At 40.2% G+C, this 26,064-nt stretch overlaps 1 protein-coding gene and 1 long non-coding RNA gene across 8 annotated transcripts in view; one reads left to right on the top strand and one right to left on the bottom strand.

The window, feature by feature from the left end:
- The window catches only part of LOC148216522 (uncharacterized), a 128,035-nt gene extending 113,981 nt beyond the window's left edge, over positions 1 to 14,054 (bottom strand). For 2 of the 4 annotated variants that reach the window (XR_015795172.1, XR_015795173.1), the window contains exons 1-2: positions 13,620 to 14,052; positions 11,087 to 11,200 (exon numbers count right to left, since the gene is read on the bottom strand). This is a non-coding gene — a long non-coding RNA (uncharacterized LOC148216522). Of the gene's footprint in view, positions 1 to 11,086; positions 11,201 to 13,619 lie in introns of all 4 variants that reach the window. The other 2 variants (XR_015795171.1, XR_015795174.1) reach the window with 2 other exon arrangements.
- VWC2L (von Willebrand factor C domain containing 2 like) overlaps positions 1 to 21,820 on the top strand; it is an 87,205-nt gene extending 65,385 nt beyond the window's left edge. The window contains exons 1-2 of one of the 4 annotated variants that reach the window (XR_015795169.1): positions 13,529 to 13,641; positions 16,604 to 16,737. Coding sequence is in view for 1 of the 4 variants with exons in the window: in XM_088135585.1 (XP_087991711.1) it covers positions 16,604 to 16,752 (149 nt within the window). In the remaining 3 variants the exon portion in view is untranslated. Of the gene's footprint in view, positions 1 to 13,528; positions 13,789 to 16,603 lie in introns of those variants that run through there. The other 3 variants (XR_015795170.1, XR_015795168.1, XM_088135585.1) reach the window with 3 other exon arrangements.
- The last annotated feature ends 4,244 nt before the right edge of the window (positions 21,821 to 26,064 follow it).

Raw genomic sequence — 26,064 nt, 5'->3', positions numbered from 1 at the left:
GCTCCCCAAGGAAAAAAGCCCCTGAATACTATGGGAATTTGCCTGCTAATGCACTACACTCAGCTGAGAGTTAGAAGTTACAAACCAGGTTCAAAGTACTACCACAGTCAACATGTACTTCTTTTGACAAACTCTTCTCAATCTTACTGTAGAAAATAGTATTTCATGGTGAATAACTCCCTTGTGACCAGCGGGCTGGTTGGCTTGCCTACCAATCTTTCCTTGAACCTTTCAGATAAGTCATCTGACCTATAATAGCCCCACAGCCTTTGAGTGGTACAACCTGCCAGGTAATCTATTTCTTAATAGAAACTTTTTGATTCATTGTTTGATCTTTATTTAATTAAACTTTTCTAATACTCTTTTTAGCCCTTGGAATCCCCCTGCTCCTCAAGGCAGGTGATGTCTACTTCTATGCCCATTTTATGATGTGAATTATTATATCTTTTGTTAATGCATGGGCAAAATTTCCCAGCATTTAATGAAAAAGAAAGGTCTAAACCTGTCTCTCATGGGCACCAAACACAATTATATGCATAGGTAGTGTCCAAGTCTCTTGATGGTGTTTCCCCTTAAGGAAGCATATACAGAATGTAGAATCACTTTTAAAAAGAGCAGTTTAAATAACAGCAAAGTTTAACTAGCTCTTATTTAAGTAGTATTGAAGGAGGAAGCTAGTAGTACTGCTTCTTATATGTATTTGTTTTCTGAAAGCTGTATACAGGTAGTCCTCACTTACCGACTGCCTCGTTCAGCGACCAATGTTACAACAGTGCTGAAAAAATAACTTTACGACCAATGCCCACATTTACAACCTTTGCAGCATCCCTTAGTCATGTGATCACCATTACAGTCAGTATGTGTTGTCCTGTGCCTGACTTGTTGCTTTTCTTTTTTCCCCCCTCGCAGAGCAGAGCGGTTGGAGAGGAAGGGATTACAAGAGAGTAAGCAGGCACACAATGGGGAAAACACTGGGCTGTTTTCATAGCACACCTGCAGCTGCCAGCACCGGAGCACTGCTTTCAATTCCCCATAGTGTGCCTGCTTACTCTCTCGTAATTCCTTCCTCTCCCATGAATGTAAATACAAACATTAATTCCCTTCTTGCTAATTATCCGAGAGCTGGGGTGAGCATTTTCCAAAGGGCAGAGGAGTGGTTAGGAGGCAAACAAAAGCAGAAGGTGTGAAACTGATTAGTCTTGTCAGTTGCGGGTCCCAACTGTGGTTACTAAGTGAGGAATATCTGCATTATCAAACCAAAAGATTTACAGAATAATTCATTTTTATAAGTAAACAAAAAAAAATATCCTGGAGAAAAAATTGCATTTCTCACTCCCTCTCCTTGTCCCTAACAAATTAACTAACAAGAGTTATTTCCCACAACAGGAAGTATTTAAAACAGTGCAAATAGGCTTCTGAAAGGTAAACTAAGAGGGTTCTCTGAGTGAAGACATTTCCTGTTTGCTCTATGGCCAGGAATGCTTGGAAAATATCAACATAACAGTAAGAGAGCGAGCAAGTGATTAGCATTCCGGATAGCAGATGGGATGGCATAAAAATCTGCCTAAGGCCCTGCAGATTGATATGCACAATATTCTTCTTCATTCCAGTTGTAGCGGTTTTTTAAATAAAAGCATTAAAATAATGCAGTATATGTTAAACTACTGAATACAAAATTAATAGTGATGTTTACAAAAATCTTATCCAAATTTCTCCTAGGATTTGGTCATTCTGAATTATAATTTGTACTTTCTCAGTTAAAATTCTTATTTTTGCTTCTTGACTGTCAAGCTTCTTTTATACTATTGTGTTTACTTCCAACTTTCAACTTCCAACTAGTGAAATCTCTGGTGAGTGTCTTTTTCAGTGAAGATGAAGAGAAATGTATTTGACCAAGTTTTGGAGCTCATTTTACTTGGGATATTGCCAGCCAGCCACTTTTTTCATTAGGTAACATAACATGTTTGCATTAAGCGTTATGTTGCATACGTGTAGGATTGGTGTATGACTGAACATTTAGCTTTAGAAAGCATAACTGCAAGCATACTAAGACAGACAGACATTAGTGTACTAAGTTTTCAGTTATCAACCTGGGATCTAAACAATGATCTTCCCACCTCTAACTAAAATCCTCAGGGACAAGGTGCTAGAACAGTCATTTGTTTGGGGGGGGGGGTTCGTTTTTGTTTTAATCCCGCTTTCAGTCATGACCAATTCTATGGAGACTGCCTGGACGAGTCCCTGCAGTTTTCCTGGCAAGGTTTTTTCGGAACTGGTTTGCCATTGCCTCCTTCCTAGGCTGGCGGTTGCAAGAAATCGAGTCTCTTCCGTTGCATTGCATCCAGCAACTGGCAACCGATTCCCGTTTTCCTGTGCAAGGCGCTGCCAGCGTTTTTCCTCCAACTGGGGTGAGAGTACCTATTTATCTACTCACGCTTTCGAGCTGCTAGGTGAGCAGGAGCTAAGGGGGCAAGATGGGAGCTCACCCTGCTGCGCGGAGCTTGGGCTCGAACTGCTGAAGTGTTGACCATTTCTGGCCAGCAACTTCCAGCGTCATTAAGCCACTGTGCCACCGCATTTTTTGTTACTGAAGGAAAATAAATTATGCGTGATCCAAATGACACAGATGCTTTTAGTCAAAGGCAGTCAAGAAATTGCATCTCTACTTACTGTTATTCTGGAAAAAAATGATAGGATACAAATCAAACATTTTCCTTGGTATGCCTCAGCTATGTAATGCCTACAAGTTCTGCTGACAGATTAACCTGGGTAACAGATTTATCAAAATAGGTAGGCCTGACCTTGAGATTACCCCCCTTGGGATAGCCTGTAGTCCCTCCAGACCTTAAAAATTGCACTACTAATCAACGAGGTACATATACCCATTCAGGTAAAAAAAGAAACCAATGTGTTAGGAAACTGGATTACAGTTTCCCCAGGTAGTCCCCAGTTCAAGAATGATTTCCATTCCCAAGGTCTGTCTACTGAAGATGTTACCTAGTTGGGTAATGAAATGTTTGCAAGAAAACCACCAAGCTCAGAGAACCCCAAGGACACGAATTTGTATGTAAGCCAGAACAGTATTATTATATAATACTGTATAAGTAGTATTATGTAATTAACTCAAACATTGTGTATTTAACCTGAACCTTGCTACAATATGCTCCATTCTTAACTATGGGTCATCTGTAAACCGGGCGTCCTTAATCCAGGGACTACCTGTACTAGATTATTCTGCATATGGTCCTACAGCGGTCCTTTTCCTTCCACTCCTCAGTCATGGGTGTAAGAATTATGGGTTACCTTGCAAGGTTGGCATACAGTGGGGCAAAAAAGTATTTAGTCAGCCACCAATTGTGCAAGTTCTCCTACTTAAAAAGATGACAGAGGCCTGTAATTTTCATCATAGGTATACCTCAACTATGAGAGACAAAATGAGAAAAAAAATCCAGAAAATCACATTGTCTGATTTTTAAAGAATTTATTTGCATATCATGGTGGAAAATAAGTATTTGGTCACCTACAAACAAGCAAGATGTCTGGCTCTCACAGACCTGTAACTACTTCTTTAAGAGGCTCCTCTGTCCTCCACTCGTTACCTGTAGTAATGGCACCTGTTTGACCTTGTTATCAGTATAAAAGACACCTGTCCACAACCTCAAACAGTCACACTCCAAACTCCAATATGGCCAAGACCAAAGAGCTGTTGAGGGACACCAGAAACAAAATTGTAGACCTGCACCAGGCTGGGAAGACTGAATCTGCAATAGGCAAGCAGCTTGGTGTGAAGAAATCAACTGTGGGAGCAATAATTTGAAAATGGAAGACATACAAGACCACTGATAATCTCCCTCGATCTGGGGCTCCATGTAAGATCTCACCCTGTGGGGTCAAAATGATCACAAGAATGATGAGCAAAAATCCCAGAACCACACGGGGGGACCTAGTGAATGATCTGCAGAGAGCTGGGACCAAAGTAACAAAGGCTACCATCAGTAACACACTACGCCGCCAGGGACTCAAATCCTGCAGTGCCAGGCGTGTCCCCCTGCTTAAGCCAGTACATGTCTAGGCCCGTCTGAAGTTTGCTAGAGAGCATTTGGATGATCCAGAAGAGAACTGGGAGAATGTCATATGGTCAGATGAAACCAAAGTAGAACGTTTTGGTCTAAACTCAACTCGTCGTGTTTGGAGGAGAGAGAATGCTGAGTTGCATCCAAAGAACACCATACCTACTGTGAAGCATGGGGGTGGAAACATCATGCTTTGGGGCTGTTTTTCTGCAAAGGGACCAGGACGACTGATCCGTGTAAAGGAAAGAATGAATGGGGCCATGTATCGTGAGATTTTGAGTGAACACCTCCTTCCATCAGCAAGGGCATTGAAGATGAAATGTGGCTGGGTCTTTCAGCATGACAATGATCCCAAACACACCGCCCGGGCAACGAAGGAGTGGCTTCGTAAGAAGCATTTCAAGGTCCTGGAGTGGCCTAGCCAGTCTCCAGATCTCAACCCCATGGAAAACCTTTGGAGGGAGTTGAAAGTCCGTGTTGCCCAGCGATAGCCCCAAAACATCACTGCTCTAGAGGAGATCTGCATGGAGGAATGGGCCAAAATACCAGCAACAGTGTGTGAAAACCTTGTGAAGACTTACAGAAAACGTTTGACCTCTGTCATTGCCAACAAAGGATATATAACAAAGTATTGAGATGAACTTTTGATATTGACCAAATACTTATTTTCCACTTTGGTTTGCAAATAAATTCTTTAAAAATCAGACAATGTGATTTTCTGGATTTTTTCCCCCATTTTGTCTCTCATAGTTGAGGTATACCTATGATGAAAATTACAGGCCTCTCTCATCTTTTTAAGTGGGAGAACTTGCACAATTGGTGGCTGACTAAATACTTTTTTGCCCCACTGTAACACAGGTTTTCAGTCACCATCCCTTTTTTTTTCTTTTTTGCAATAAATGTGGGTTTCCATCTGTATGCATTCATTGTATAAAATGCTTTTTAAATGTTTAGAAACTCAGAAAAAATACTCATTTTAAAAGTAAGATATCTGACCCTCTCTGGCATGTTTTCAAGGTAGCTAACAACAATTAAACAACAAAAAAAGTGGCTTTCTCTGCTGCTATAATGTATGAGAACGCACTGATTTCTAAGCAGGTGCATGTTGTGCTGTCTCAGCATAACGGCCAACATTGAGATGGGATGGAAAGGACAGACCAGGAGCAAAGAGAAAGGAAAAAGTCCAGCCTCAATTCATACTGTGCACACAGATGTCACAAATGCCCTCCAAGTGCACTTTTAGGCATTACTTAGCATGCTGGATCATGTCAGTAGATTTTCTGGGTATTTTATGGTTATTCCTAAAATGACCATGTCCAAGACATAACAGATTATCAACCTAATATCAGAACAGACTAAAGATATGTGGACAGGAATATTGTGAATGCAGTTCCCTTGCCAGCCAACAGAACTCAGGCTTTCCTTACAGATATTGCCTTCTGCAGACCACAGAGGTTCCCATTTCACATTCCCTCAAGTGACAGATGCTCTCTGTTATGTACACAAAGGCAGGTAACTCCAGTCCCTCTGCTAGATACAGGGAAAAAATGGGTCATTTTACAACTTAAAGCAGGAATTGTGGAAAAGCTGTGCCCTCAGGCTGGGAAAAAATAGGGAACTACCTGGTCCCCAACAGCCTGTAGTGAAATTTGGAATTTCCAAGAAACTGGGAACTTGAGTAAAATTAAAGCAGAGAAATAGAAACTGAGGAAATAAGTAAGGATTTTGAAAGGAATGTTGGTTCTTTTTCCTGTGTGCTGCTAAGTATCATTGTCTCTAATACCTTTTATCATCAGTTGCTTAAATCTCGGCTTGGATTCCTACTTCAGACTATGTTCCAGATGTTTTTTTTCCTCTACAGAAATCCTCTGTTGATCTTTAATACTAATTAGGAAACCATCATTCTCTCTCTTTTTTTAATGGAGACTTTAGGGGAGAGTTCCCTCTATTTGTGGCTGCCTGGAGCTTCCTTCCTTCTTTTTTCAGATTTTTTTAAATCCCGTCTTTATTTTTTTTATAAATAACTCAAGGCAGCAAACATACCTAATATTCCTTCCTTCTCCTCCTGTTTTCCCCACAACAACCCTGTGAGGTGGGTTGGGCTGAGAGAGAGGGACTGGCCCAAAGTCACCCAGCTGGTTTTCATGCCTAAGGCGGGACTAGAACTCACCGTCTCCTGCTTTCTAGCCTGGGGCCTTAACCACTAGACCAAATCATCCGGCTCCTTCCTTCCCTCGTCCGTAATTGATCTACTTCACTACTCAAATGTTTTCTTTTTTAATATTTAAAGTTTTGAAAAGGGTTGTATTTAAACTTTCTTCTTAGAATAATGGTAAATTATATTTGTCTCTTAGGAGACAGGGAGGGCTAAACCATCTAGCTACACACCATTACCCTACAAAGCACTATAGAGTGCTACTGAAATTATTGTATTTTGCACCTCTTAATTGCTAGAAAAACAGCACAGGTCGCGGGAGCTCTCTCTCTCTTACACGCAAGGGTGAGAAGGAAGATGCCAGGTGAAAACAGGTGAGGCTAGCAGAAGCTACACAAGCACGACCCCAGAGAAGGAGGTGGGTCAAAGCACAAAGAGGCTTGACGCATCCGGCCTTTCTCCTTCTTGGCATAGCCATGTGCCATAAAGAATAAATACCACATGGCTGCGGGGTCACCTTCCTACCTGCTTCTGAGTTTCCAGAGGCATCATATCAATGCTTTTTATGCAAGGCAAACATTCTGAAATATGCCTTCGGGGTGATTTAGCTAAGCAGTTTTTGTGTTCTTATGCTTGCTTTGGAAATCTGCTTTGCAATATTATGCTAAATGTCAGAGAATTTCCATTTTTAGAATGATATATGTGTACTATTTTGGTTTTGTTTAGCATAGGAGATGCACATTTCAAACAGGGTCTCTAAACAAAAATGATAGAATTGGTCATGGTTACTTTTCCATTCTTGAATGGGTTATGTGCATGCATTTCTCAATATTTCAATAGCAAAAGTTAATGCAGTAGAACTTTTTGAATTATATATTCCTCCCAGCTTAGTATATGGAAGTCACAGCTGGGTCATTGGGAGCTGTTGGAAGGACCTGAGTAACCAACAGATTTAAAATGAGTGTGGTGAAATAATATTAAAATATATGTGCTACTATTTTCTTAAAATACTGTGCAGGGCTTAAATTTTTTTGTACTTTTTCAGAGCCATAAGTTGGCTGTCATACAAATAATTGAATCAAGTAACAGAAATGCAGAAATTCCTTTTCTTTCAGTAACCAGGTCAAAAACTGCATAAGGGCCAGATCATACTTTTATTAATGCTCCAAAATAATTTACAGGGTATTCGATTCACAGCCTTTCATCTATTACTCAGTACCAAGGGCATTCCCCCCGCTTTCCCCTTGTGCATACTCTGGGATTTATTTTACATTCAGAATTCCTGGTGGAGGTCTCTGGCTAGCAGAGGGAGTCCTGAGATAACAAAATCACATTTAATCTCTGCTGGGTTTTGGAACTGCTATGGCATCTGATGTGCAACTCTTTAATGTGCATAATACTAGCACTTTGCCATATGCTTAGTGCTTTAAAAACAATTAAGCCACATGCTTTTTGCTTCCAGTTTGCTTTCACACATATTTTTCCAAGATGCCACAGCAATCTGGTGTTTTACTTTGAAAAAGAACGGCTGTTTATCATAATTGTTCTCAGCTGTGGAACTTATCCCAACGTTGTTTTAGCAATTGCAGAGCCGTTCCCCACCAGCAGGCCTTGGTGGAACTCAGCTCTTGCTGTGGCAACCAGAAGAGCTGCCAGCATCAGGAAGCCTTGTCTTGACTCACGTTATCCCTTTGTATTTTCGCGCTGGCTGGCATTTGACGGGACAAAAAAGAGCAGGAGAAGCGAGCTTAAATCATGGTCTAGGATGAGGCATGATTAGTGTCATGCAAGCAGGGGGTAAAATTAGGGTTGCCAGACCATTCCAGTGATGCTGTAAATCACTAGGGGTGAAAAGCTCTGGCAGCACAGCGGTTCTGATTTCATATAAAGAGTTAGTGATTTGCTGCAAATCTCTTCCTGCAGATTAGATGTTCCTGCAGCAGAGAATTAAGTGCTGTAACTGCAGGAGCATCTTTGCTTATTACTGCATATTCCATTTCATATTGGGGAAAGGGCTGGGCAAAAGAGTGTAGAGATTTGCATAGCAGTTCTCTCTCTCTCTCTCTCTCTCTCTCTCTCTGTGTGTGTGTGTGTGTGTGTGTGCATCAGTCCAAATCAATCCACTGAAGAATGAAGGCCTCTTACAGATTATGGATCACAGTGTACCACGCGGATCCAGTGTGGGTTGTTTGGTGAATGTTTCTTGACTTTCCAGTCCATGGGTCTGAATGGACTGGGTCCAAGAAACATAAATTCAAGCAACAGATTAATGCATGGTCCTTCAGTCACTTCACATTACAATATTTCCAAAAGTGCCAATTCCAAAATGCCAATTCATTGATTAAAACATTAAATAATGGCTTAAATTGCCAAGATTTAGCATCCCCCTATGGCAATCATATGTAGTGGGGGCACTCTGGCCCTCCTCGCTCCCCTGCCACCACTCTGCAGCTGTAGGTCCTCCTGAGGCCCTGCATATGCAACCAGTGTGGTTGAAGCATGGGGCAAGGAGAGCGCAGGGCCCCAAGGCAGCTGCTTCCCCGTCCTTCCTTCGCTGCTTTAGAACTCATCTGTAGAACTCCCCAAAGTTAAATCATCTGAAAACTTTAACATTAATGCAGGGAAACACTGCTGGAGAAAAAAAGAGGATGCATTTTAAATGTAGCATCCAAAGAAGTAATACTGCTTCTTCATACACTGAGATGACTAGACAATTCAGTTTAGTGTATACATCAAAATACTACAGTAATAAACAATTGCTACTAAATGTCGTCCAGCTTGCAAACTCTCGTTTCCCCAGGCGTTAAATATTTTTAGTGCTGTTTACATTTTCCGTATTATCTGGTGATACTTTTACCAATTATTCTGCTGATGTTTTAGACCTTATTTCCAGATTTACATTTCTTTTAATAAAACAATAGAGAATGCAAAGTATGAGTAAACATCAAGTAAAACTTGTTATTAATTTTCATTCATCTGCATACTTATTGTCAATCGGTAATTTCCCAAGAGTCCCAATTGAACATTGCAGAAACAAACTGTGGAATTTAATGCTTGGAAGGACTTTTCTGAAATGAAGCAGCTCTGAGTAATGTCAAACACTTCCCGTTCCCTACTGTGCTCTTATGTTGTGTGCAAAATGATATTATTCATTCATTCACTCATTTGTTAGATTTATATCCCACCTTTTTTTCAGAAGCTCAAGGCAGTGTTCATAGCACTTCCTCCTGAGGAACTGATTGGCCCAAAGTCACCCAGGGATCTTCTACTGACTGTAGATATGATCAAATGTCCCTTTTGCATAGACAATGCCCCTCTGTCTCTGATGAAATGGAAACTGTTCTGTAAAGGGCTAGATAGTAAATATTTTAGGCTTTGTTGGCTAAAAGGTAAAATCAAGGATATTATGTAGGTACTTATAGAACAAGAGAAAAAATGCATTTCTACATCTTTTTTACCTTCCTCCACCTTTCTGGTGCCTCAGTGCAGCAGCTCATATTTTCTACATCAAAGTTCCCATCTAAGGGTTGTTTGGATTTTTACAGTTCTATTATGATAGTCCTGATAGTTAAGTATCCATGCAGTTGCAATGAGCAGCAAAAATGGAAGCTGTTGCTCCTGCTGCTGCTTGGTTGGTCCTGCTTCTGGCTGGTTTGGAAAGGTGTATGTGGCATCCAGGAGGCTTCCCCCAAAACCTGCCTTGAGCTTCTGAAGAAAAGGTGGGATATAAAGGTGGGATATTATTTTGCAGATTGAGATTAAAATTTTCCAGAATATTAGGACAAAGCCCCAACCTGGGTCTATACTTGGGACAGAAGGATGGATGGTTCCAATGATGATGTCTCCATGAAGCCCTAGCCTCAGTTTATCATTTCAAGAGGTGCCAATGCAATTGCACAGGCAGAGAAAACAAGCCCATTCCATCACAGGCTTTACATAGATGGTAAAACCATGTGGCAGGAGAAGAGAGATGAAGAAAAGGCAGGGAAGCAGTGCTCTCACCTAGGACTAAATGAAGCTTTCAGAACAGTATGGCAACAGAAGCAAAGCATGAGCAAGATACCTTTCTTGAATTAATGGGCAACAGTACCATCTCAAAGATACTGGAGTTACTCTTGTCAAGAGTAACTTGACAAGATGTCAAGATGAGTCTTAAAGAAGGGGATGCTTCCTGTTTTCCTTTACAGAAACCACAAGCCTACTTCACATGCTGCGGAGACTTGGAACTAGTAAACTTGAATGATCATGTGATGGGGGCAGCTTGAATTCTTTGGCCAAGGTTGCCTACACAAAATCCCTCTGGAGTTATTCTGAGTTGACTGATCAGGAAGGCTGGGATAAAATGGGATCTGATCTCAGCCCAGTAGTTTGGCAATGGCCATTTTCTCAGATATCACATGGAAATGCACTCACCCAGCTGAATGGGGATCAACATTTAGGACAAATCTTCTTTCTCCAAGCTAATCTTCTGTTAGATTAAGGGTGAAATCATGTGGTCTGAAGGCTGCAGGTTCCATCCCAAGACCCCATTTATAGTTCCACAAAAATGGCTGGACTTTAGCAGTGTTTTCTTTTCATCCCTTCCTTCAAGTTAAGGGTGAGAATGGGACTGGAAAGCCACTCCATCTTGAACAACACCCAGCCCCAACAAAAAGGCCTCAAATCTCAGCCCCATCCCTTCCTGTGATAGGATCACATCTGCAGATCATAGAGTCCTTGAGTCCAATCCTTTGCTTACTGCTCAAACCCAATTTAAAGCATCTCACGTTGAAAACTACTGCCTCATTCAGTTTCCAATTAACTGTTTCTTCTTATTTTTTAAAGTGTTATCAACAAACCAGATATCCCCATTCTATACCTGTGCATTTCACTTGTCTCCAAAGTGAAGAACTTTGTAGTTTGTGCTCCTTAAAATGTTGCTCACCCTTGCACTCTGATTTTGGACTGCTGTTGTTCCTCTGGTCACTGCTGCCTGTTTTTTACAGAAATGATTATTAGCTAGGACATAAAACCTAAACTGAATTTCATCAACTTGGCTGTGAAATCAAGTAGAACGCAGAAAATAGCCTGTGACAAAGAGTCTACTTATACAGATACAAAAATGACATGCATGCAAAGTTAATCAGTTTTCTAGTCAGCACTGCAAAGACAAAACTATCAAAAGTTGATAAATTTTAAAAAGGATCTTAAAAGCCAGATGTGGAAGCTCCTCTATATTGCATTCATTTTGCAGGACAGAAAATGCAATGCAGATGATTTAGAGGGTGTGGCTAATGTTGAGGGTCCGCACCAATTGTAATCCAACCATATAAATTGGAGAGCCCCACAGTGACCATCCAGTATGAGAGGGTTATATGGATGATGGCTGGGTGTTTCTACATAAAAATGAATAGAATTCACATACAATATAGAAGGAATCTCATTCAAAAGGGAGCCAAACATGCATTTTATTCCAGGGGATTCCAGTATTTGGACAAAGAGGGTCAGTTCCTGAGTTGTACCATTTATTTATCCCACAAAAACTCAGTAGGAACCACTGAGAATTCAGCAGTCACTGTCTGCTCAGCCTCAATTTAACTGCCTTTACTTAATGTTTAGATTAAAACTCCATTAATCTAGAATGGACCAAAGACCATTGGATGGATCAAAAGACCTACAGAAATCAATGAGATGATGAAAAGGGTTATTTAAATGACATGGTAACAGACAATGATTAAACTGAATTTTATAACTAGGGAATGATAAAACATTTTGCATTTTTCTGACAAAAAAGATTTGGCATTGTGAAGACTGGATTTTGAATGATAACATATCATACTGATAACATATCAGTTCACATATGTCACAAAAATCTGAGCCAATGAATACTGCTTGAAAGACAGTCAGAAATAAACAAAGATAGTATTCAACATCAGCAACTTGATTATGACTGCCATGAACCTAAGAAGCTGTTGTGACAGTCACCTGAGGACAACTTATTTATCCTATTATTTATTTACTATGCATTATTTATCAATTAGTAAGGGGCTGCAGAAGCAGGTTCAAATAGGAACAAAATGGTGGTGGTTATAAACAAATCAGAAGCAATATTTTTGATGTGGACAACATCAGGAATGATCTCTTATTCTACCTCCCAGGAGATAAAACTCAGGCCTTTCTACAATCTAAAAAGCCGAACTCTCTGAGAAGCTGAGATAAATTATCAAATGGCAGCTGCCAAAAGAGCCAATGCAGTTTGGGGCTGCATCAACAGAGGTATCTTGTCAAGATCACAGGAAATGATAATACTGCTCTCAAAAAGGCCACTCAGGAAGTGGAAGGAACAGCAAGGATTGTGTGGGGCTTGGAGGCTAAATCCTACAAAGAGTGGTTAAAGGAACTTGGAACTTTTAGCCTAAAGAAGAGAAAGCTGAAGGGAGACGTGATAGCAGTGTTCCAGTACATGAAGGGACGTCACAGGAAAGAGGGTGTGGATTTATTCTCCAGAGCACCCCAAGGTAAGACAAGACCCAGTGAGTGGAAGCTTCACAGCGAGAGATCCAAACTTTGAAGAAGAAGAATTTCCTGACTGTGAGAGCCACTGAGCAGTGGAACAGCCTGCCTCCTGAATTTGTGGGTACTCCATCATAGAGGTTTTCAAGAAAAAACTAGACAGCCATTTGTCCAGGACGGTCTGAGGATTCCTGAACTGGGGGGGGGGGGCTAGAAGACCTCCAAGGCCTTTCCAACCCTATATAATGCCGGAAAACGCAACGGCCTTTGCTGAAGGCAGTCCACAGATACCCCACTGCCTTTGCAACAAGACGCCGGTCAGGCAACAAGGGACGAAAAACAGGACTACGCAGCGGCGGCTCGTTTCTCCCTTTAAACAGGTCGGGACCTCCATATTAGACTACAGTTTAACAGCGCAGATGGCAGCGGTTTGTCTGTAATAACCTATTTACAGGCAGCCATAACGAGTAGGAAAGGAGGAAACGGTGTGAAATTCAATGTCATAACTTTTACCTTTGGTCGAGAAAACATAAATATCAGATTTTTCACCCAAAAGTTAAATGTGAAAGAAACGTGCACTGCAACTACTTCAGAGACAAGCCCACTTAACTGTATTCCATTACTTTAAATCGGGGAAAAATATTCAACACAAAGCTATTTCTGGTTAATTTACGAATCTCTAGGAGTGTAATTACGGCACAAAATACAGTTTCGATGGGTTTTTAAGTCTCAGTGCAACAGCAGGTTTATCACGCAGATGCTTGCTGACGCCCACGTGCGCTGTCGCACGGCTGCCCGGGCCGCGTCGTAAACCTAGGGGAGGCGGCCGCCCGCCCGCAAGCCCAGGAGGCCCGGGCAACCCTCTGTCTTTCGGGCGGGGTGGAAGGAAAAGAACAAACCTGGCTGGGGTCAGCTGCCAAGGTGGGAGAGGCTGAGTTGCTCGGGCGGCCCAAGGGTGGAGGCATCTCGGTTTGTCGGGAGCCGGTGCTCCCCGCTCTCGTCGGGGGCTCGTGAGCGCCTGCGGCCCCCGAGCGGACCGCTGGCAGGTGGGAGAGCGGCGGCCGCTCGGTACGGCTCGGCTGGAAACGGGGCGAGGAGGGGTGCGGGGAAGGCCGTAGCAGCTGCCTCTCTAGCGCTGCTACTGCAGCGGGAGCAACGGAAGCTCCGGGGAGCCATCGGCGGAGGGCTTGGCTTGCGACTCCGATCTCTATTCATGCCCAGCCTGGATGTTGAGATCCTGGGGATACTTAGATATTTGCAGTATGAGTATCTTACCTTCAGCCTCGGTGCGTTCCAAGTTTGGCTTTCCTCTGTCCTTACCACATCCATTAGAAATGGGTTTGCTTTTTAAAAAATTATGTAAGTTGAATGGCGATGCAGTTCCAAGATAAGGTGAGACCAGTTTTTTGAAGTGAAGGTAGTAGAAAATGAACTTAGGACAGTGATGGCGAACCTTTTGGGCTCAGCGTGTCAAAAATTCGGAAAATGCCGAATTTGACTCTGCCGGCATGTCACCCCCCTCCAACAAAAGAGAAATAATTCTTTACATATTGATTTATTTTAAAAAATACAGTCCAGTCATGTGTGGTGCTATGTATTATATGAAGAAATGTCAAATAATTACAAAAATGAAATACAAGTAAAACAAACTCAGTTTCTTTGGTAACTCAAACAGGGAGAACAGTTGTCAGGTGTTGATGAACGCTGGCGTGTCCCCCAAAACGTTGTTGGCGTGTCACCCAAAATGTTGGCGTGTCACTTTTGACACGGGTGCCATAGGCTCATCATCACTGACTTAGGGCATCACATGCAAAGAACGGAGTTTATCACTAACTTGTGGCTTTTCTTGAGACACCCCACTAGTTTCTAGCAGTAGACTCAAATCCAGTGAAATATTAATGTCCCCCAGGTTTTGATTCCTAGATGTGAGGAAATCAGGAGCCAAACAGTAAAGAGCATGATTTGAGGACAGCACTTAAGGTCCCTGGCAGGTTTGGTCTCTGACTCCAGTTATCAGATTGCCCAAACTTCTGCCTCTGCTTCATTTTGCATTTGTTGTGATATTACCTCAGGTAATATCCCATGATAAATGGGTATGTGTGAGCTAAACATTTTCTGCAAGTATAAAACATGGTGTGGGTCATTGTTTTTAGCACAACTTTAATTAGCATGGAAGTAAAATTCCTACTGATTTAGAAATGGCTTGTCTTTAATTTTTTTCTCATGAATAACTGAAGGGGAAAGAAAGATAAACAGATTAAGAAATCCCATGTATAATATAATACATGTAATAAATATATATGAATAAATCATTTTTGCCATATAATAATTCATTGCTAAATCACCAATTTAGGACTTCAAAAATAAAAAGCTGGAGATGCTTCCAACTAGTATTTGGCTGGTGGTGGTCTTTGCAACTATAGAAAGATTTCAGGAGAGTTCACTTTGTTGCATTTAAGTATGGAGCTCTGCACCAAAGATGTTACCTAGATGGGTAGCAAAATGTCTACAAGAAAACAAGCAAGCTCAGAGAATCCCATAGTTCAACCCTGGGCTACTTATTTTCTCTTCTACTAAGGCCTGGTTGTTCTCCCCTTTGGTTTTGGGTTTTGCCTTCCAGTTAGCTGTATTCTTTTTCTTTGATATATATTGTTTTCTTTTTCTAATTGTAAGCCACCCAGAGTCACTGTGGAGCTGGCAGCCTTGATATAGAAATAATAATTAAACAAATACCTACCTAGCATTGTAATGGTAGTTATTTGCTATGACATATACATTAGTAGATGTTATCCTAACATTACAGAAAGATAATATAAAGAAGGATCAGACATGGGCATTCCATGTGGTGAATCAGAATTCTGCCAACAGGGTCAACATTCTGCCATCAAAATAAAGGCAAGTAGAAAGCGCTACATATTTTCCTTTTACCTGCAATCATCAGTGGGGAATTTGCAAAATATTGCCTTATTTAGGCAAGACCTGGGAGTATAGATGAGACATCTGGTGGCTCAACTTTGGCTTGTCCAGAAAGTGAACCACATGCTGAATTGATGCATGGGCTGAACCCAGCCACTGAAGTTTGAAAACATGGTTTGCTTTGCCAGATGAAGCTATTTATGTTTTCCGTACTGTGCTTAAATAAACTATGGATTATCACTATCCTCAATTGGATTAGTGGGGTTCTCTCAAGGCCAATCTACCTCACATTGCTGAGGAAATAAAATTAGGGGAGATCCTTGTCAGAGAACAGGCAAGATATATATGCAGTAAATAGATTTGGATTTGTTTCCTCTCCAAACATTAGAAAAAGACTGGGAAAAAAGATGTTCAAATAATTATGTGGAGGCTAACAGCTCACCAAAGCCTATCATTATGAATTCTGTATTCAATACCCTGGGCATTAAAGTATCTGTTTACACATCACCAAAGAAGAGGACAAAAGAGGATGGCTATTTGTAATAGGTATAAAATGGCTTTGAAAATATTTTCAAAATATCATATGGTGATTTTTCTGTTTTTCCCATTTTTGGTAAGGTGTTGTTGGTCTTTGTACATGGAATGAAATTACTTTTTTTCATTAAATGTTACACCATGAATACAGTATTTAGATGAGCTTTCTACTATCAATAAAAGGACACAAAGTTCATGGATAATAACATTATTATTTACTTATTATTTACCATTTACTTATTTATTGCTTTACTTATAAATAATAATTATTATTATTTATAAGTAAAGCAATTCTAAACCTGGGTTCCAGTCTTTCTGATGGCTACAGTGGAATTAAAAGTGTTAATTTTGGATGGACTGTGCCCAGTGTAATCAAGCCCATGTTCTCCAATCTACTTAACTATTTAATCTATTTATGTATATACATTTCCAGGTCCAAACTGCTTTGCAGGAACCACCATCATTCCGGCTGGCATCGAAGTCAAAGTGGATGAGTGTAACATCTGTCACTGTCATCACGGGGACTGGTGGAAGCCTGCTCAGTGTTCCAAACGTGAATGCCAAGGCAAGCCAGCTGCATAGGGCAAAACCCCAAGCAATGATGTTTGCATACCCACTGTGACAGCTTCCCATGTTAAATCTGCCAGCTGCAGTTGGGTCACCAGCAAAATCTTTTAGGGTTAAATAAGACTATTTTACCTGTGAGCTTGTTCTCTCACTCTCTTTTCCTCTCTGAGAAAATCTACGTAGATGCCTGACATTACAGCAAGCAACACAGATTGGTAAAGTAGGTCAGGAGAAGAATGTTCTACAGAGCTTCTTTTTCTGGTGATGGCTTATGTTTTCTCCACCACGTGGGGATAATTGAAAAGAAAAATGTATACTGTAATTTCGATAGAAACCAAGCTAAAGCCAACCAGTGTAAGCAGTCAATGTTCTTGAAAGAGATTATACAACCTAAGAAAGTCAACCCTCAAGATCATCACTCAGCAGCATATACCAGTGTCACTCTGTTGCATTATCATTTTCCCCATCTCTTCGGTTCTAGGCAAGGAGGAAAGAAGCTGAAGCTTCCTAGAGAGTTGCTTTTCCCTAACCCATCAGACTAAACATGCCTACTCAGATTAATTTCAGCGACAATTACTGCCTTCTTTGCTCTCTCACCACCTTTGAATAATCTCAGCATGAATGTAGAAATCAACTTGTCCTAAGAGATAATACGTACATCTCTACTGGAAGAAACCATCTGACATGGAGTTGCAATTCATGATTATTCATGTGTTATTTATCAGCACAAAGATATTTTTAAAACATTTAACACTGAATTACATTCCTATAAATTGGATGGTGTGGGGGGATCACAAGAGATTTATTTGACCAGGATGTCTGGAAACTAAGATACAATGTAATCCAATTTCTTTGGCTTAAGAGCCCAAAGAAAATTAACTGTTCAAGTTTCCTGAATTAAAATTGTGTTTTTATTTTTCCTTACAATGTATGGTTCTAAGTCCAGTGAAGACGTCCTCCTTGCTTGAGCTTACAAATGCATATATATGGGGCTAAATTAATACAGACAAGCTTTTGTCCATTGCTCCATTTTCTCTTAGGTAAGAATATCTCATGAAATAAACATCAAGATCTAACATTCCAAAATCCATTTAAAATTTTGCAATTTCTTGCAAAAGGTTGAGAACATTTCCCATACAGTAGTTTTCTTTGGGACATTAGTATAGATAACAAAATCTTTCGTGGAGAAAAAATTGTATTAACTGGAAAGTGACTGAAACACCAAAGTCACAGAAATATGTACTATGTAATCAAATTTTCCATCTTCCATCAACCATGTTACTGAGTAGGCCAAATGAGTCACACTCCCAGTTTCTACAACCTGGAGAGCCCTTAGAAAGGATGTCAGCGAGGAACCACCATGGAACAGCAATCTGATTTTGCTTTTTTTTTTTTTTCACCAGGAATGCAGACATTTGCTTAAACTTAGCATACTAAACACCTAACATACCAAAATACCCCCAACCTTCCTGCCTCCTTTTTTTTAATCCAGGCTCCATCCATATATGGCTTCAAGCAAATGAAATATTGCTTACTTTTGGGTTAAGAAGCTATATTGTACACAAAGTGCAGATAATCATATTTTGTGCCCTAAGAGTAGAGTCAGTTATTAAAGCAAGAAGATACACCCTATAAACAAAAGTATAAAATGCAAAGTTACTTAGTTACGGGAGCAATAATGATTGAAAATTAACCTCAAAGTTCCACATTTTTAGCAGTCGAAATAAATTGTGGTAATGGCAAATTTAAGTTAGGATCTCCTCCTCTGGTTTTGATTTACTCTCATCCCCATGGTTGCCATTTGTTTTTAGCAATGTGGACAGTCCAGTCACAGCTCCCCACTTTTTTGTAATTTGACCATAAGAATGTATGAAAAAAAGTGAATACCAAATGCCATGTAAGTTTTGGCTAGCACATTACCTTGTTGTGGATTCTCATCCATAAGCTTTTTTTTTTCTTTTTCCTGTACTTTAGTGCCCTTCATATAGAAGCACTGATATGGGGCTTTATCCTATTATATAAGCAAGCTGATATGGCTTCTGCTCATACTAATAGGAAGTCCTAAAAGCAACAGTGTTCTGAATCGAGAGGGACCTACACCTGCTGTGTTCATCTGACATTGCACCAGACAATTCTTCTTTAATAAACTCATTTGAAGAATGGTTGGCAGCTGTGGCCATGAATTCATGAATGCAGATTAGTAAATCATTTATGTCTCATTGTTCTTCCCCACTAGCCATCTTTCTACAAAGAGCAGAGAGATTCTCACTTTCCCATTTCATAATAAATTAATTCTCTGTTTTTGTTTCCTCTTAGATACAAATAAGCTAAAGCAGATCTTTGAATAAAAAATAAACGGCTTACCTGGGCTTTTAAAAAACCATGAGAATGCTAAGTAGAGTTATAAAGTATTGCAGCCTACCTTTATTAATGAATCTCCCGAATCTTTAGGGGAAAAGAGAACATTGGCTAAGATCCATCAAAAGGCAAGCATATTAGAAGTGGTACAGAGAATTTATTGGGGCCGAGAAGTCTGAATTCACACGAAACTACACGGATAAGACCTTTGTTAACAAGAAGTCTTTGCCTGGAATTATTACCATGAGATACATTAAGGGGCACTTCATAATACCACATTTCTTACAAAGAAGTTCAGAGTTACAACTTTATAATTTGGAAAGAAGCATTTGTTTTTTATTTATTTGCCTTTCTGCATGGGAAGAATCATGTCAAGAGCTTCATTGAGGCTTGAGCCAGAATTACAGTTATATATTTTGTTGCCTCGCTAGAAGGCCAGGTTGATAGACATTACTTTCTTTTGCAAGGAGACATTTTAAAAATCCTCACTTTTGCAGGAGGCACTATTTTACAATATTGTAAGTGTAAATGACCCTTGAATGCCATTCTTGCTTCACAGGATTTTGGACTATCTATTTGTATCAGTCAGAAATTAATTAGTATTGTCTTTGGCTTTTCTCTTCCATTCAATTTTTCCCTTGCTTCCTTGGCTTCCTTTCAGCCTGACCCTCCCGATACTGATAAATTAGCCCCGCTTTTGCCCTCAGCTCCCTCTCTGGGAAAAATGGAAGCCATACGATTTTGGCTTATTTCTCCTAGTGAAGGAAAAGGCAACTGTTGGCTTCAGATGGCTCAACAGCTGTACTTCTTTCCCAAATTGTTCTGTTCTCTTCCATGCAGCATCTAGACCAGCTTTAAATCTACCAACTTCTGGCATCTGCTTACCTTTTTCACAGCCAGGTGATCCTGGGAAAAGATGCAGCTGCTTTAAAGAGTTGTCAACAGGTTCTGTGAGACCACCTCTGTGTGCACCAAAGCACCTTTTCCCTTTCACATCTGAAGCCCTGCACAGCCCTAGGGTTTTGGGGTTTTTTTTCTGTTACTCTGAGGACCAATCTGAACATTTTAAAAAATTACTAGGCTTTTAAAAAAAAAAGTCCTGTGGTAAGTGCACCCAGTCTGAATGCTAGTGAAAAGACCACTGATTAAATGCTTTATGAAATAAAATAAAATTCCATGTCAATAGCATGTCAACCAGATTGACTTCTATCCTTTTTTACTGCATTATATGTACAACAAAATGTTCTGAATGTGGGGAAAGCCTTTTAACATGCTATTCCCATCTGAATGGACTTGTCTAGAAAAGCTGTACTGTGGGATTTTTTTTGTAAGTAATATTGGATTTTAAGGGAATCATTGACTGCCCTTGGAGAACATGGATAATCACCCTTGCTTTTATGTCAGATACCATTTCTGTGGCACATGAAAGCCAAAGATATTCATATTTTCCATATATATATATATATATATATATATATATATATATATATATTCATTCATTCATTCATTCATTCATTCCATTCAATCATGTCCAATTTTCAGAGACTGCCTGGATTAGTTCCTGCAGTTTTCTTGGCAAGGTTTTTCAGAAGTGGTTTGCCATTGCCTCCTTCCTAGGGCTGAGAGAAAGTGACTGGGAGAGTTCAATAATTAAAATAGGCTTGGCTGATTTTATTAAAAGTCTTGTGCTGTGCTCTTAAGGGTTAGGGTTATTCTCTTTTTTCCATCTTCCCTGGAGCAAGCTGGTGGGTCTAGTGAACTGGTGAGAAAGCTCTGCATTAGTCATTTCCAGTCCTTCTACACTACAGATAATGGCTACACTGTGTTGTTCAAGCGGCTATGAATAATTGCTATGTCATATGTCTGTACATAAATGTCTTGCTTGATTGAAGAATCACTCATCACTGACTCTCAAGCATAGTGTTTCAACTAATCAAAAAAGTATGTTGCAATTTACAAATGTTGGTCATGTATACTGATCATTCTAAAAATTTAATTTGTGTATTTCTTTCACATGCTTTCCTGGCATGGAAATCAAGGTGGCCTCAAGTATTTTCCCATTCAGTTACTGACCAGACACTATCCGCTTAGTTCCAGCACAGATACTCTAGCATGTGCCTTCAGATCATACCCTGGATGTGCAGGCATGAGGGAAATTCAACAGTTATCCTATTAGGATGAAGAAGCTAATTGTCCTTTTGCACAGCTTCTTCCACCTGAGGTCCTTCAGGTATTCTGGACTACAAAGTCCTATCCTACTAGACCATTGGTCACTGATTGGAGCTTACTGGAATCTTAGAAGGACTGAAGAAACGTTGCTTACCACAAGGTCTGGAGCTCAAGAAGTTCCCCAAGCATGTGCATCGGAATAAAGGTACCTACCATTATATAGGGGTGGATCCTGTGCAGAGTGAGGCTCCAGAAACGTGTACATACATATACATGCCATAGCATAGGGCCAGATCATTATGTTGGTATAATTTGATCTACCTGTTTTGAATAAAGCTCTGCTGTACCCTACTTGCTTGGAGATCAGATTAAGTACTTAAACTGCTAATGAAACAGAGGGAGCTGTGTTCTTCATAAAGAGGATACCTGTCAGATTTTTTACACTTTTAAACAATAGTGTGCCTGAAAACTAGTGAAAACAAAACACGCTACTGTAAAAAAAAGGACTCTAGAAAACAATATTTGAAAAAATATATTAAAATATTTTGTTAAATATAAAATGTTATCCAGCAAATGTCTCCTGTGTTCTTCCCTGCACTACACCCATAGGCTTCTCTTTTCAGTTTCAACATCCACTTAAGTAAGGAACCAAAGCATTTGGAGATAGACGCAACAAAATGCATTGTATGCGCACGCACAACTTCAGTGATCACCAGACTCTCGTCAAAAGAATGTGGAAGAGCCGCAAGGCCCCAAGGTTACAGGTTATACACACCCTCTAGAAATGATACATAGGATTTACAAGATCAGTGTAAATTGTAGCAGGACCCTTATTGCAGGAATGTAGGATCTGATAACGACACAGGGTGACCTTGCTGAGGGCTGACCCAGTGCCTCTATATTTGGCTCTTCTGAAGAGACTCCAGGCCCATCCTTTCTGCCCGTATTAGCACCTTCTAACAGAAAGAGTGTCCTTTACTATACCCATATATTGACTCCCTTCACACCTGGCAAAAAGACAACCACCTGACCTTGGTTATCTGTCTTTTCCTCGGGGTCATCAGGCAGTTTCAGTTTGCTGGCCCTGTCTAATGTGCATTTTGGAATCATATATGTATTACATGTAATCATATATGATAAATATGTATTATATATGTAAATATGTAATCATATATGACAAATATGTATTATTTGTCCCCCACATGAGATTTTCCTGCCTCATTGAGTAGGCTTTGGAGGGTTTGGATTATGGGAAATAAAAGCAAAGCTACTAAAATTCCATGCTGGAAATTTGCCTTTAGACCACTTTTAATGACATTGCGCTTAGAGTGGAAAATCAGAGCAATGGTGGAGATAAAGAGACTCTGGCAGGTTGTGCTCATTTTGTTGCAGGTGAGTGGCTTAGATGCTGATCAGGACAGGAATACAAATATGGCAATGCAAGTGCTGGGGATAATTTCAAAGGAAAGCAGAATTAAATGGCAAACTCTCCACTGTGGCTGCATTGGCCAGACAGAACATTTACCTGCCATAGCTTTGCTATGATTAGTAACATTCACAATCTGCTATGTGAGAGTGTCAGAAAGAATCATTTGATGGCATGGTGGGGGACTCCAGTGATCAGCAGTGGAAGGAAATAGGTGATCAGCTCCTGTATGTCTTTTTCAAGCCCCGGGGTGTTACGCTGGAAGCAGGAGTATGTAATGTGATACCTACGGTCACCATGATTTCTGCAATTTTATGCCTATCAGGTTTTAATTTTAATTAACAAATGAAATGTTGCAAGACATTAGCCTTTAGAATAGTATTTATTCACAAAGCATGCCTGTACCCCCCCCCCCCCCCAAAACAGGATTTTTTAAAATAAAAAAGGTGGGTGGTTGCAGCCAAATACTTTCCTGGCAAATGTGACCATCTGTTCAGAAAAACAAACGCGAGAGTTAGCTGGAATGGCAGGGCATAGCAAGGGCTCAGAAAGCATGCTTCTGAAACTGGCCATCAAAATCTGCTTCTTTGGTGGCCTGGTTACCTGTGAAAGTGACCATGATATGCTCTCACAATTCCAACTAAACTACCATTCAGTCAGTGAGGGGCTCCATCCAAAATATTTCATTCCAGTTGATATTCCAGCTGATCCTTTTTATTCTAGCTAGAATGAATTATTTTGGGTTTCTCCACACACTGCTTTTGCAGAACTTATGGTCCTATTGTATGATCCACAAATTAAATCAACATATTACTCATTGCCATCACTTCCGTCTAGCTTGGCCTGGTTCAGAGATGGGACTTTTGAATCAGCTTTCCATCCTCCACCTAGTGGCACAGCTACATTTCTAGAAAGGCAGTGTTTCAAAATCTCATAAACTTGTTTCAAAAGCTATTAAACAATGGGGACAATCACCAACCCACTCACCTCCATGTGAGTGTAGTGTCCTCAACATAGCAAAACATTGTAGGTGCTTGGCAGGGTGCTAATCACCTTTAGACTGTTTTGAAGGAGGATTCAACTACTACCACAGTTGATCCAAATTTCTGCATCTGCTTGTATTCAGCTGAGCTACAGGGGAACAAGTAAACAACCCCTCTCAAGGACTTACCTCACTTTACGCTACGGTTGTTAAGCAAATCACCCACATTCATTAAGCAAGACATCACATGACTGCACCTTGTGATTTTACTGCCAGCTTCTCCATTACTGTCAGAAGCCAGCTGTGAAGTGTGCAAATGGTGATCATGTGACTGTGGGGATGCTGTGATGGTCACAAGTGCGATGACCAGTTGTAAAGTTACTTTTTCAGCATGGTCCCTAAGAGGGCAGTTGTTCAGCGAAGACTACCTGAACTTTTGTTTTTTTTTTTTAATAGGCCAAATAAGGTACATCTGAGAGGTGGGAGTGAAACCCTTCTATCTCAAGTGACCAGGAAAATGATGAAATGGTGCACTCTTGTTTTGCCTTACTTTAAAAAGAGGCAAGGAAAAATAGGAACCTCAGGAAAAGCAACATTAATGAAAACCATACCTTCTAGAAATGTCTTTTCCCCAAAAACAAAACAGCCACCGGCTTTAGATACACATTTGCATGTAGGACCTTTCTTCAGTCTAATCAACGTATGGATTTTTTTCCTTCTTCACAACATTAAAATTCACAAATGTAATTTATATTCTTTTGTGGATGGAAGTTGTCTTGATATGAATGCTTCCAAAGCTATCCAGTCAGATTCCAATCTTTTTTTTAAAGTTCTCATCCCTTTTTGATTAATTGTAGCACTGGGTTAATCAGACCCATTAACTGCTTTTCTCATTTAGACTTTACAAAGATGCAGTTGCTGATGAAATTTAATTTTTTTAACCCACAATCAATAACAATTAAGAGCTCTTTTTAAATCTCATTGAAAGGGTTGTCTTTGGTTGTTCCTTTGATCTCAAGGGACAAAGGACTGGTCTAAGATCACAAACATCTCTGGAGTTGCATTTTCTTTATCGATAAGAATTAAATTAAAAGTCATGCCCAAAGAGAGATGCTCACCTCAGCAGAGGGTACATTTTTTAAAATGCTACGTGGAAAATCTGCCAAGCAAGAAAGGAGGTTTTCTCCAAATCACATTTTGTTTTGTTTATAACTTTATTAAATTTTAAAAACAGAAAGATAAAAACTAATGAGAACCGATAATTGAGAAAAAGAATAGAAGAATAAAGAGAAAGAAGGAAAGCAGAAGTGCAGAAAAATAGAAACAGAAATACAAAAAAAAAAGAATGATTTCTGACTTCTTTTACAGCAGATATAAGTAAAACATACCTTAAACTCTTACTCTAGGATTACAACATAACATCAATTTTTTCTACAATCTATTAATTTTACTAATAATCAAATCCATATACAGTGGGGCAAAAAAGTATTTAGTCAGCCACCAATTGTGCAAGTTCTCCCACTTAAAAAGATGAGAGAGGCCTGTAATTTTCATCATAGGTATACCTCAACTATGAGAGACAAAATGGGGGGAAAAAATCCAGAAAATCACATTGTCCGATTGTTAAAGAATTTATTTGCAAATCATGGTGGAAAATAAGTATTTGGTCAATATCAAAAGTTCATCTCAACACTTTGTTATATATCCTTTGTTGGCAATGACAGAGGTCAAACGTTTTCTGTAAGTCTTCACAAGGTTTTCACACTGTTGCTGGTATTTTGGCCCATTCCTCCATGCAGATCTCCTCTAGAGCAGGGATGTCACTGGGCAACACGGACTTTCAACTCCCTCCAAGGTTTTCCATGGGGTTGAGATCTGGAGACTGGCTAGGCCACTCCAGGACCTTGAAATGCTTCTTACGAAGCCACTCCTTCGTTGCCCGGGCAGTGTGTTTGGGATCATTGTCATGCTGAAAGACCCAGCCACATTTCATCTTCAGTGCCCTTGCTGATGGAAGGAGGTGTTCACTCAAAATCTCACAATACATGGCCCCATTCATTCTTTCCTTTACATGGATCGGTCATCCTGGTCCCTTTGCAGAAAAACAGCCCCAAAGCATGATGTTTCCACCCCCATGCTTCACAGTAGGTATGGTGTTCTTTGGATGCAACTCAGCATTCTCTCTCCTCCAAACACGAGTTGAGTTTAGACCAAAACATTCTACTTTGGTTTCATCTGACCATGACATTCTCCCAATCCTCTTCTGGATCATCCAAATGCTCTCTAGCAAACTTCAGACAGGCCCAGACATGTACTGGCTTAAGCAGGGGGACACATCTGGCACTGCAGAATTTGAGTCCCTGGCAGTGTAGTGTGTTACTGATGGTAGCCT

The sequence above is a fragment of the Python bivittatus genome, unplaced genomic scaffold (genome assembly GCF_059951505.1).
Source record: "Python bivittatus isolate LINGU-HERP-01145 unplaced genomic scaffold, Pbiv_v1 ctg000200_np1212, whole genome shotgun sequence".
NCBI classification, from domain to species: Eukaryota; Metazoa; Chordata; class Lepidosauria; order Squamata; family Pythonidae; genus Python; species Python bivittatus.
Note: the sequence above shows the minus strand (reverse complement) of the source record. Positions and strands in the feature narration are given on the sequence as shown.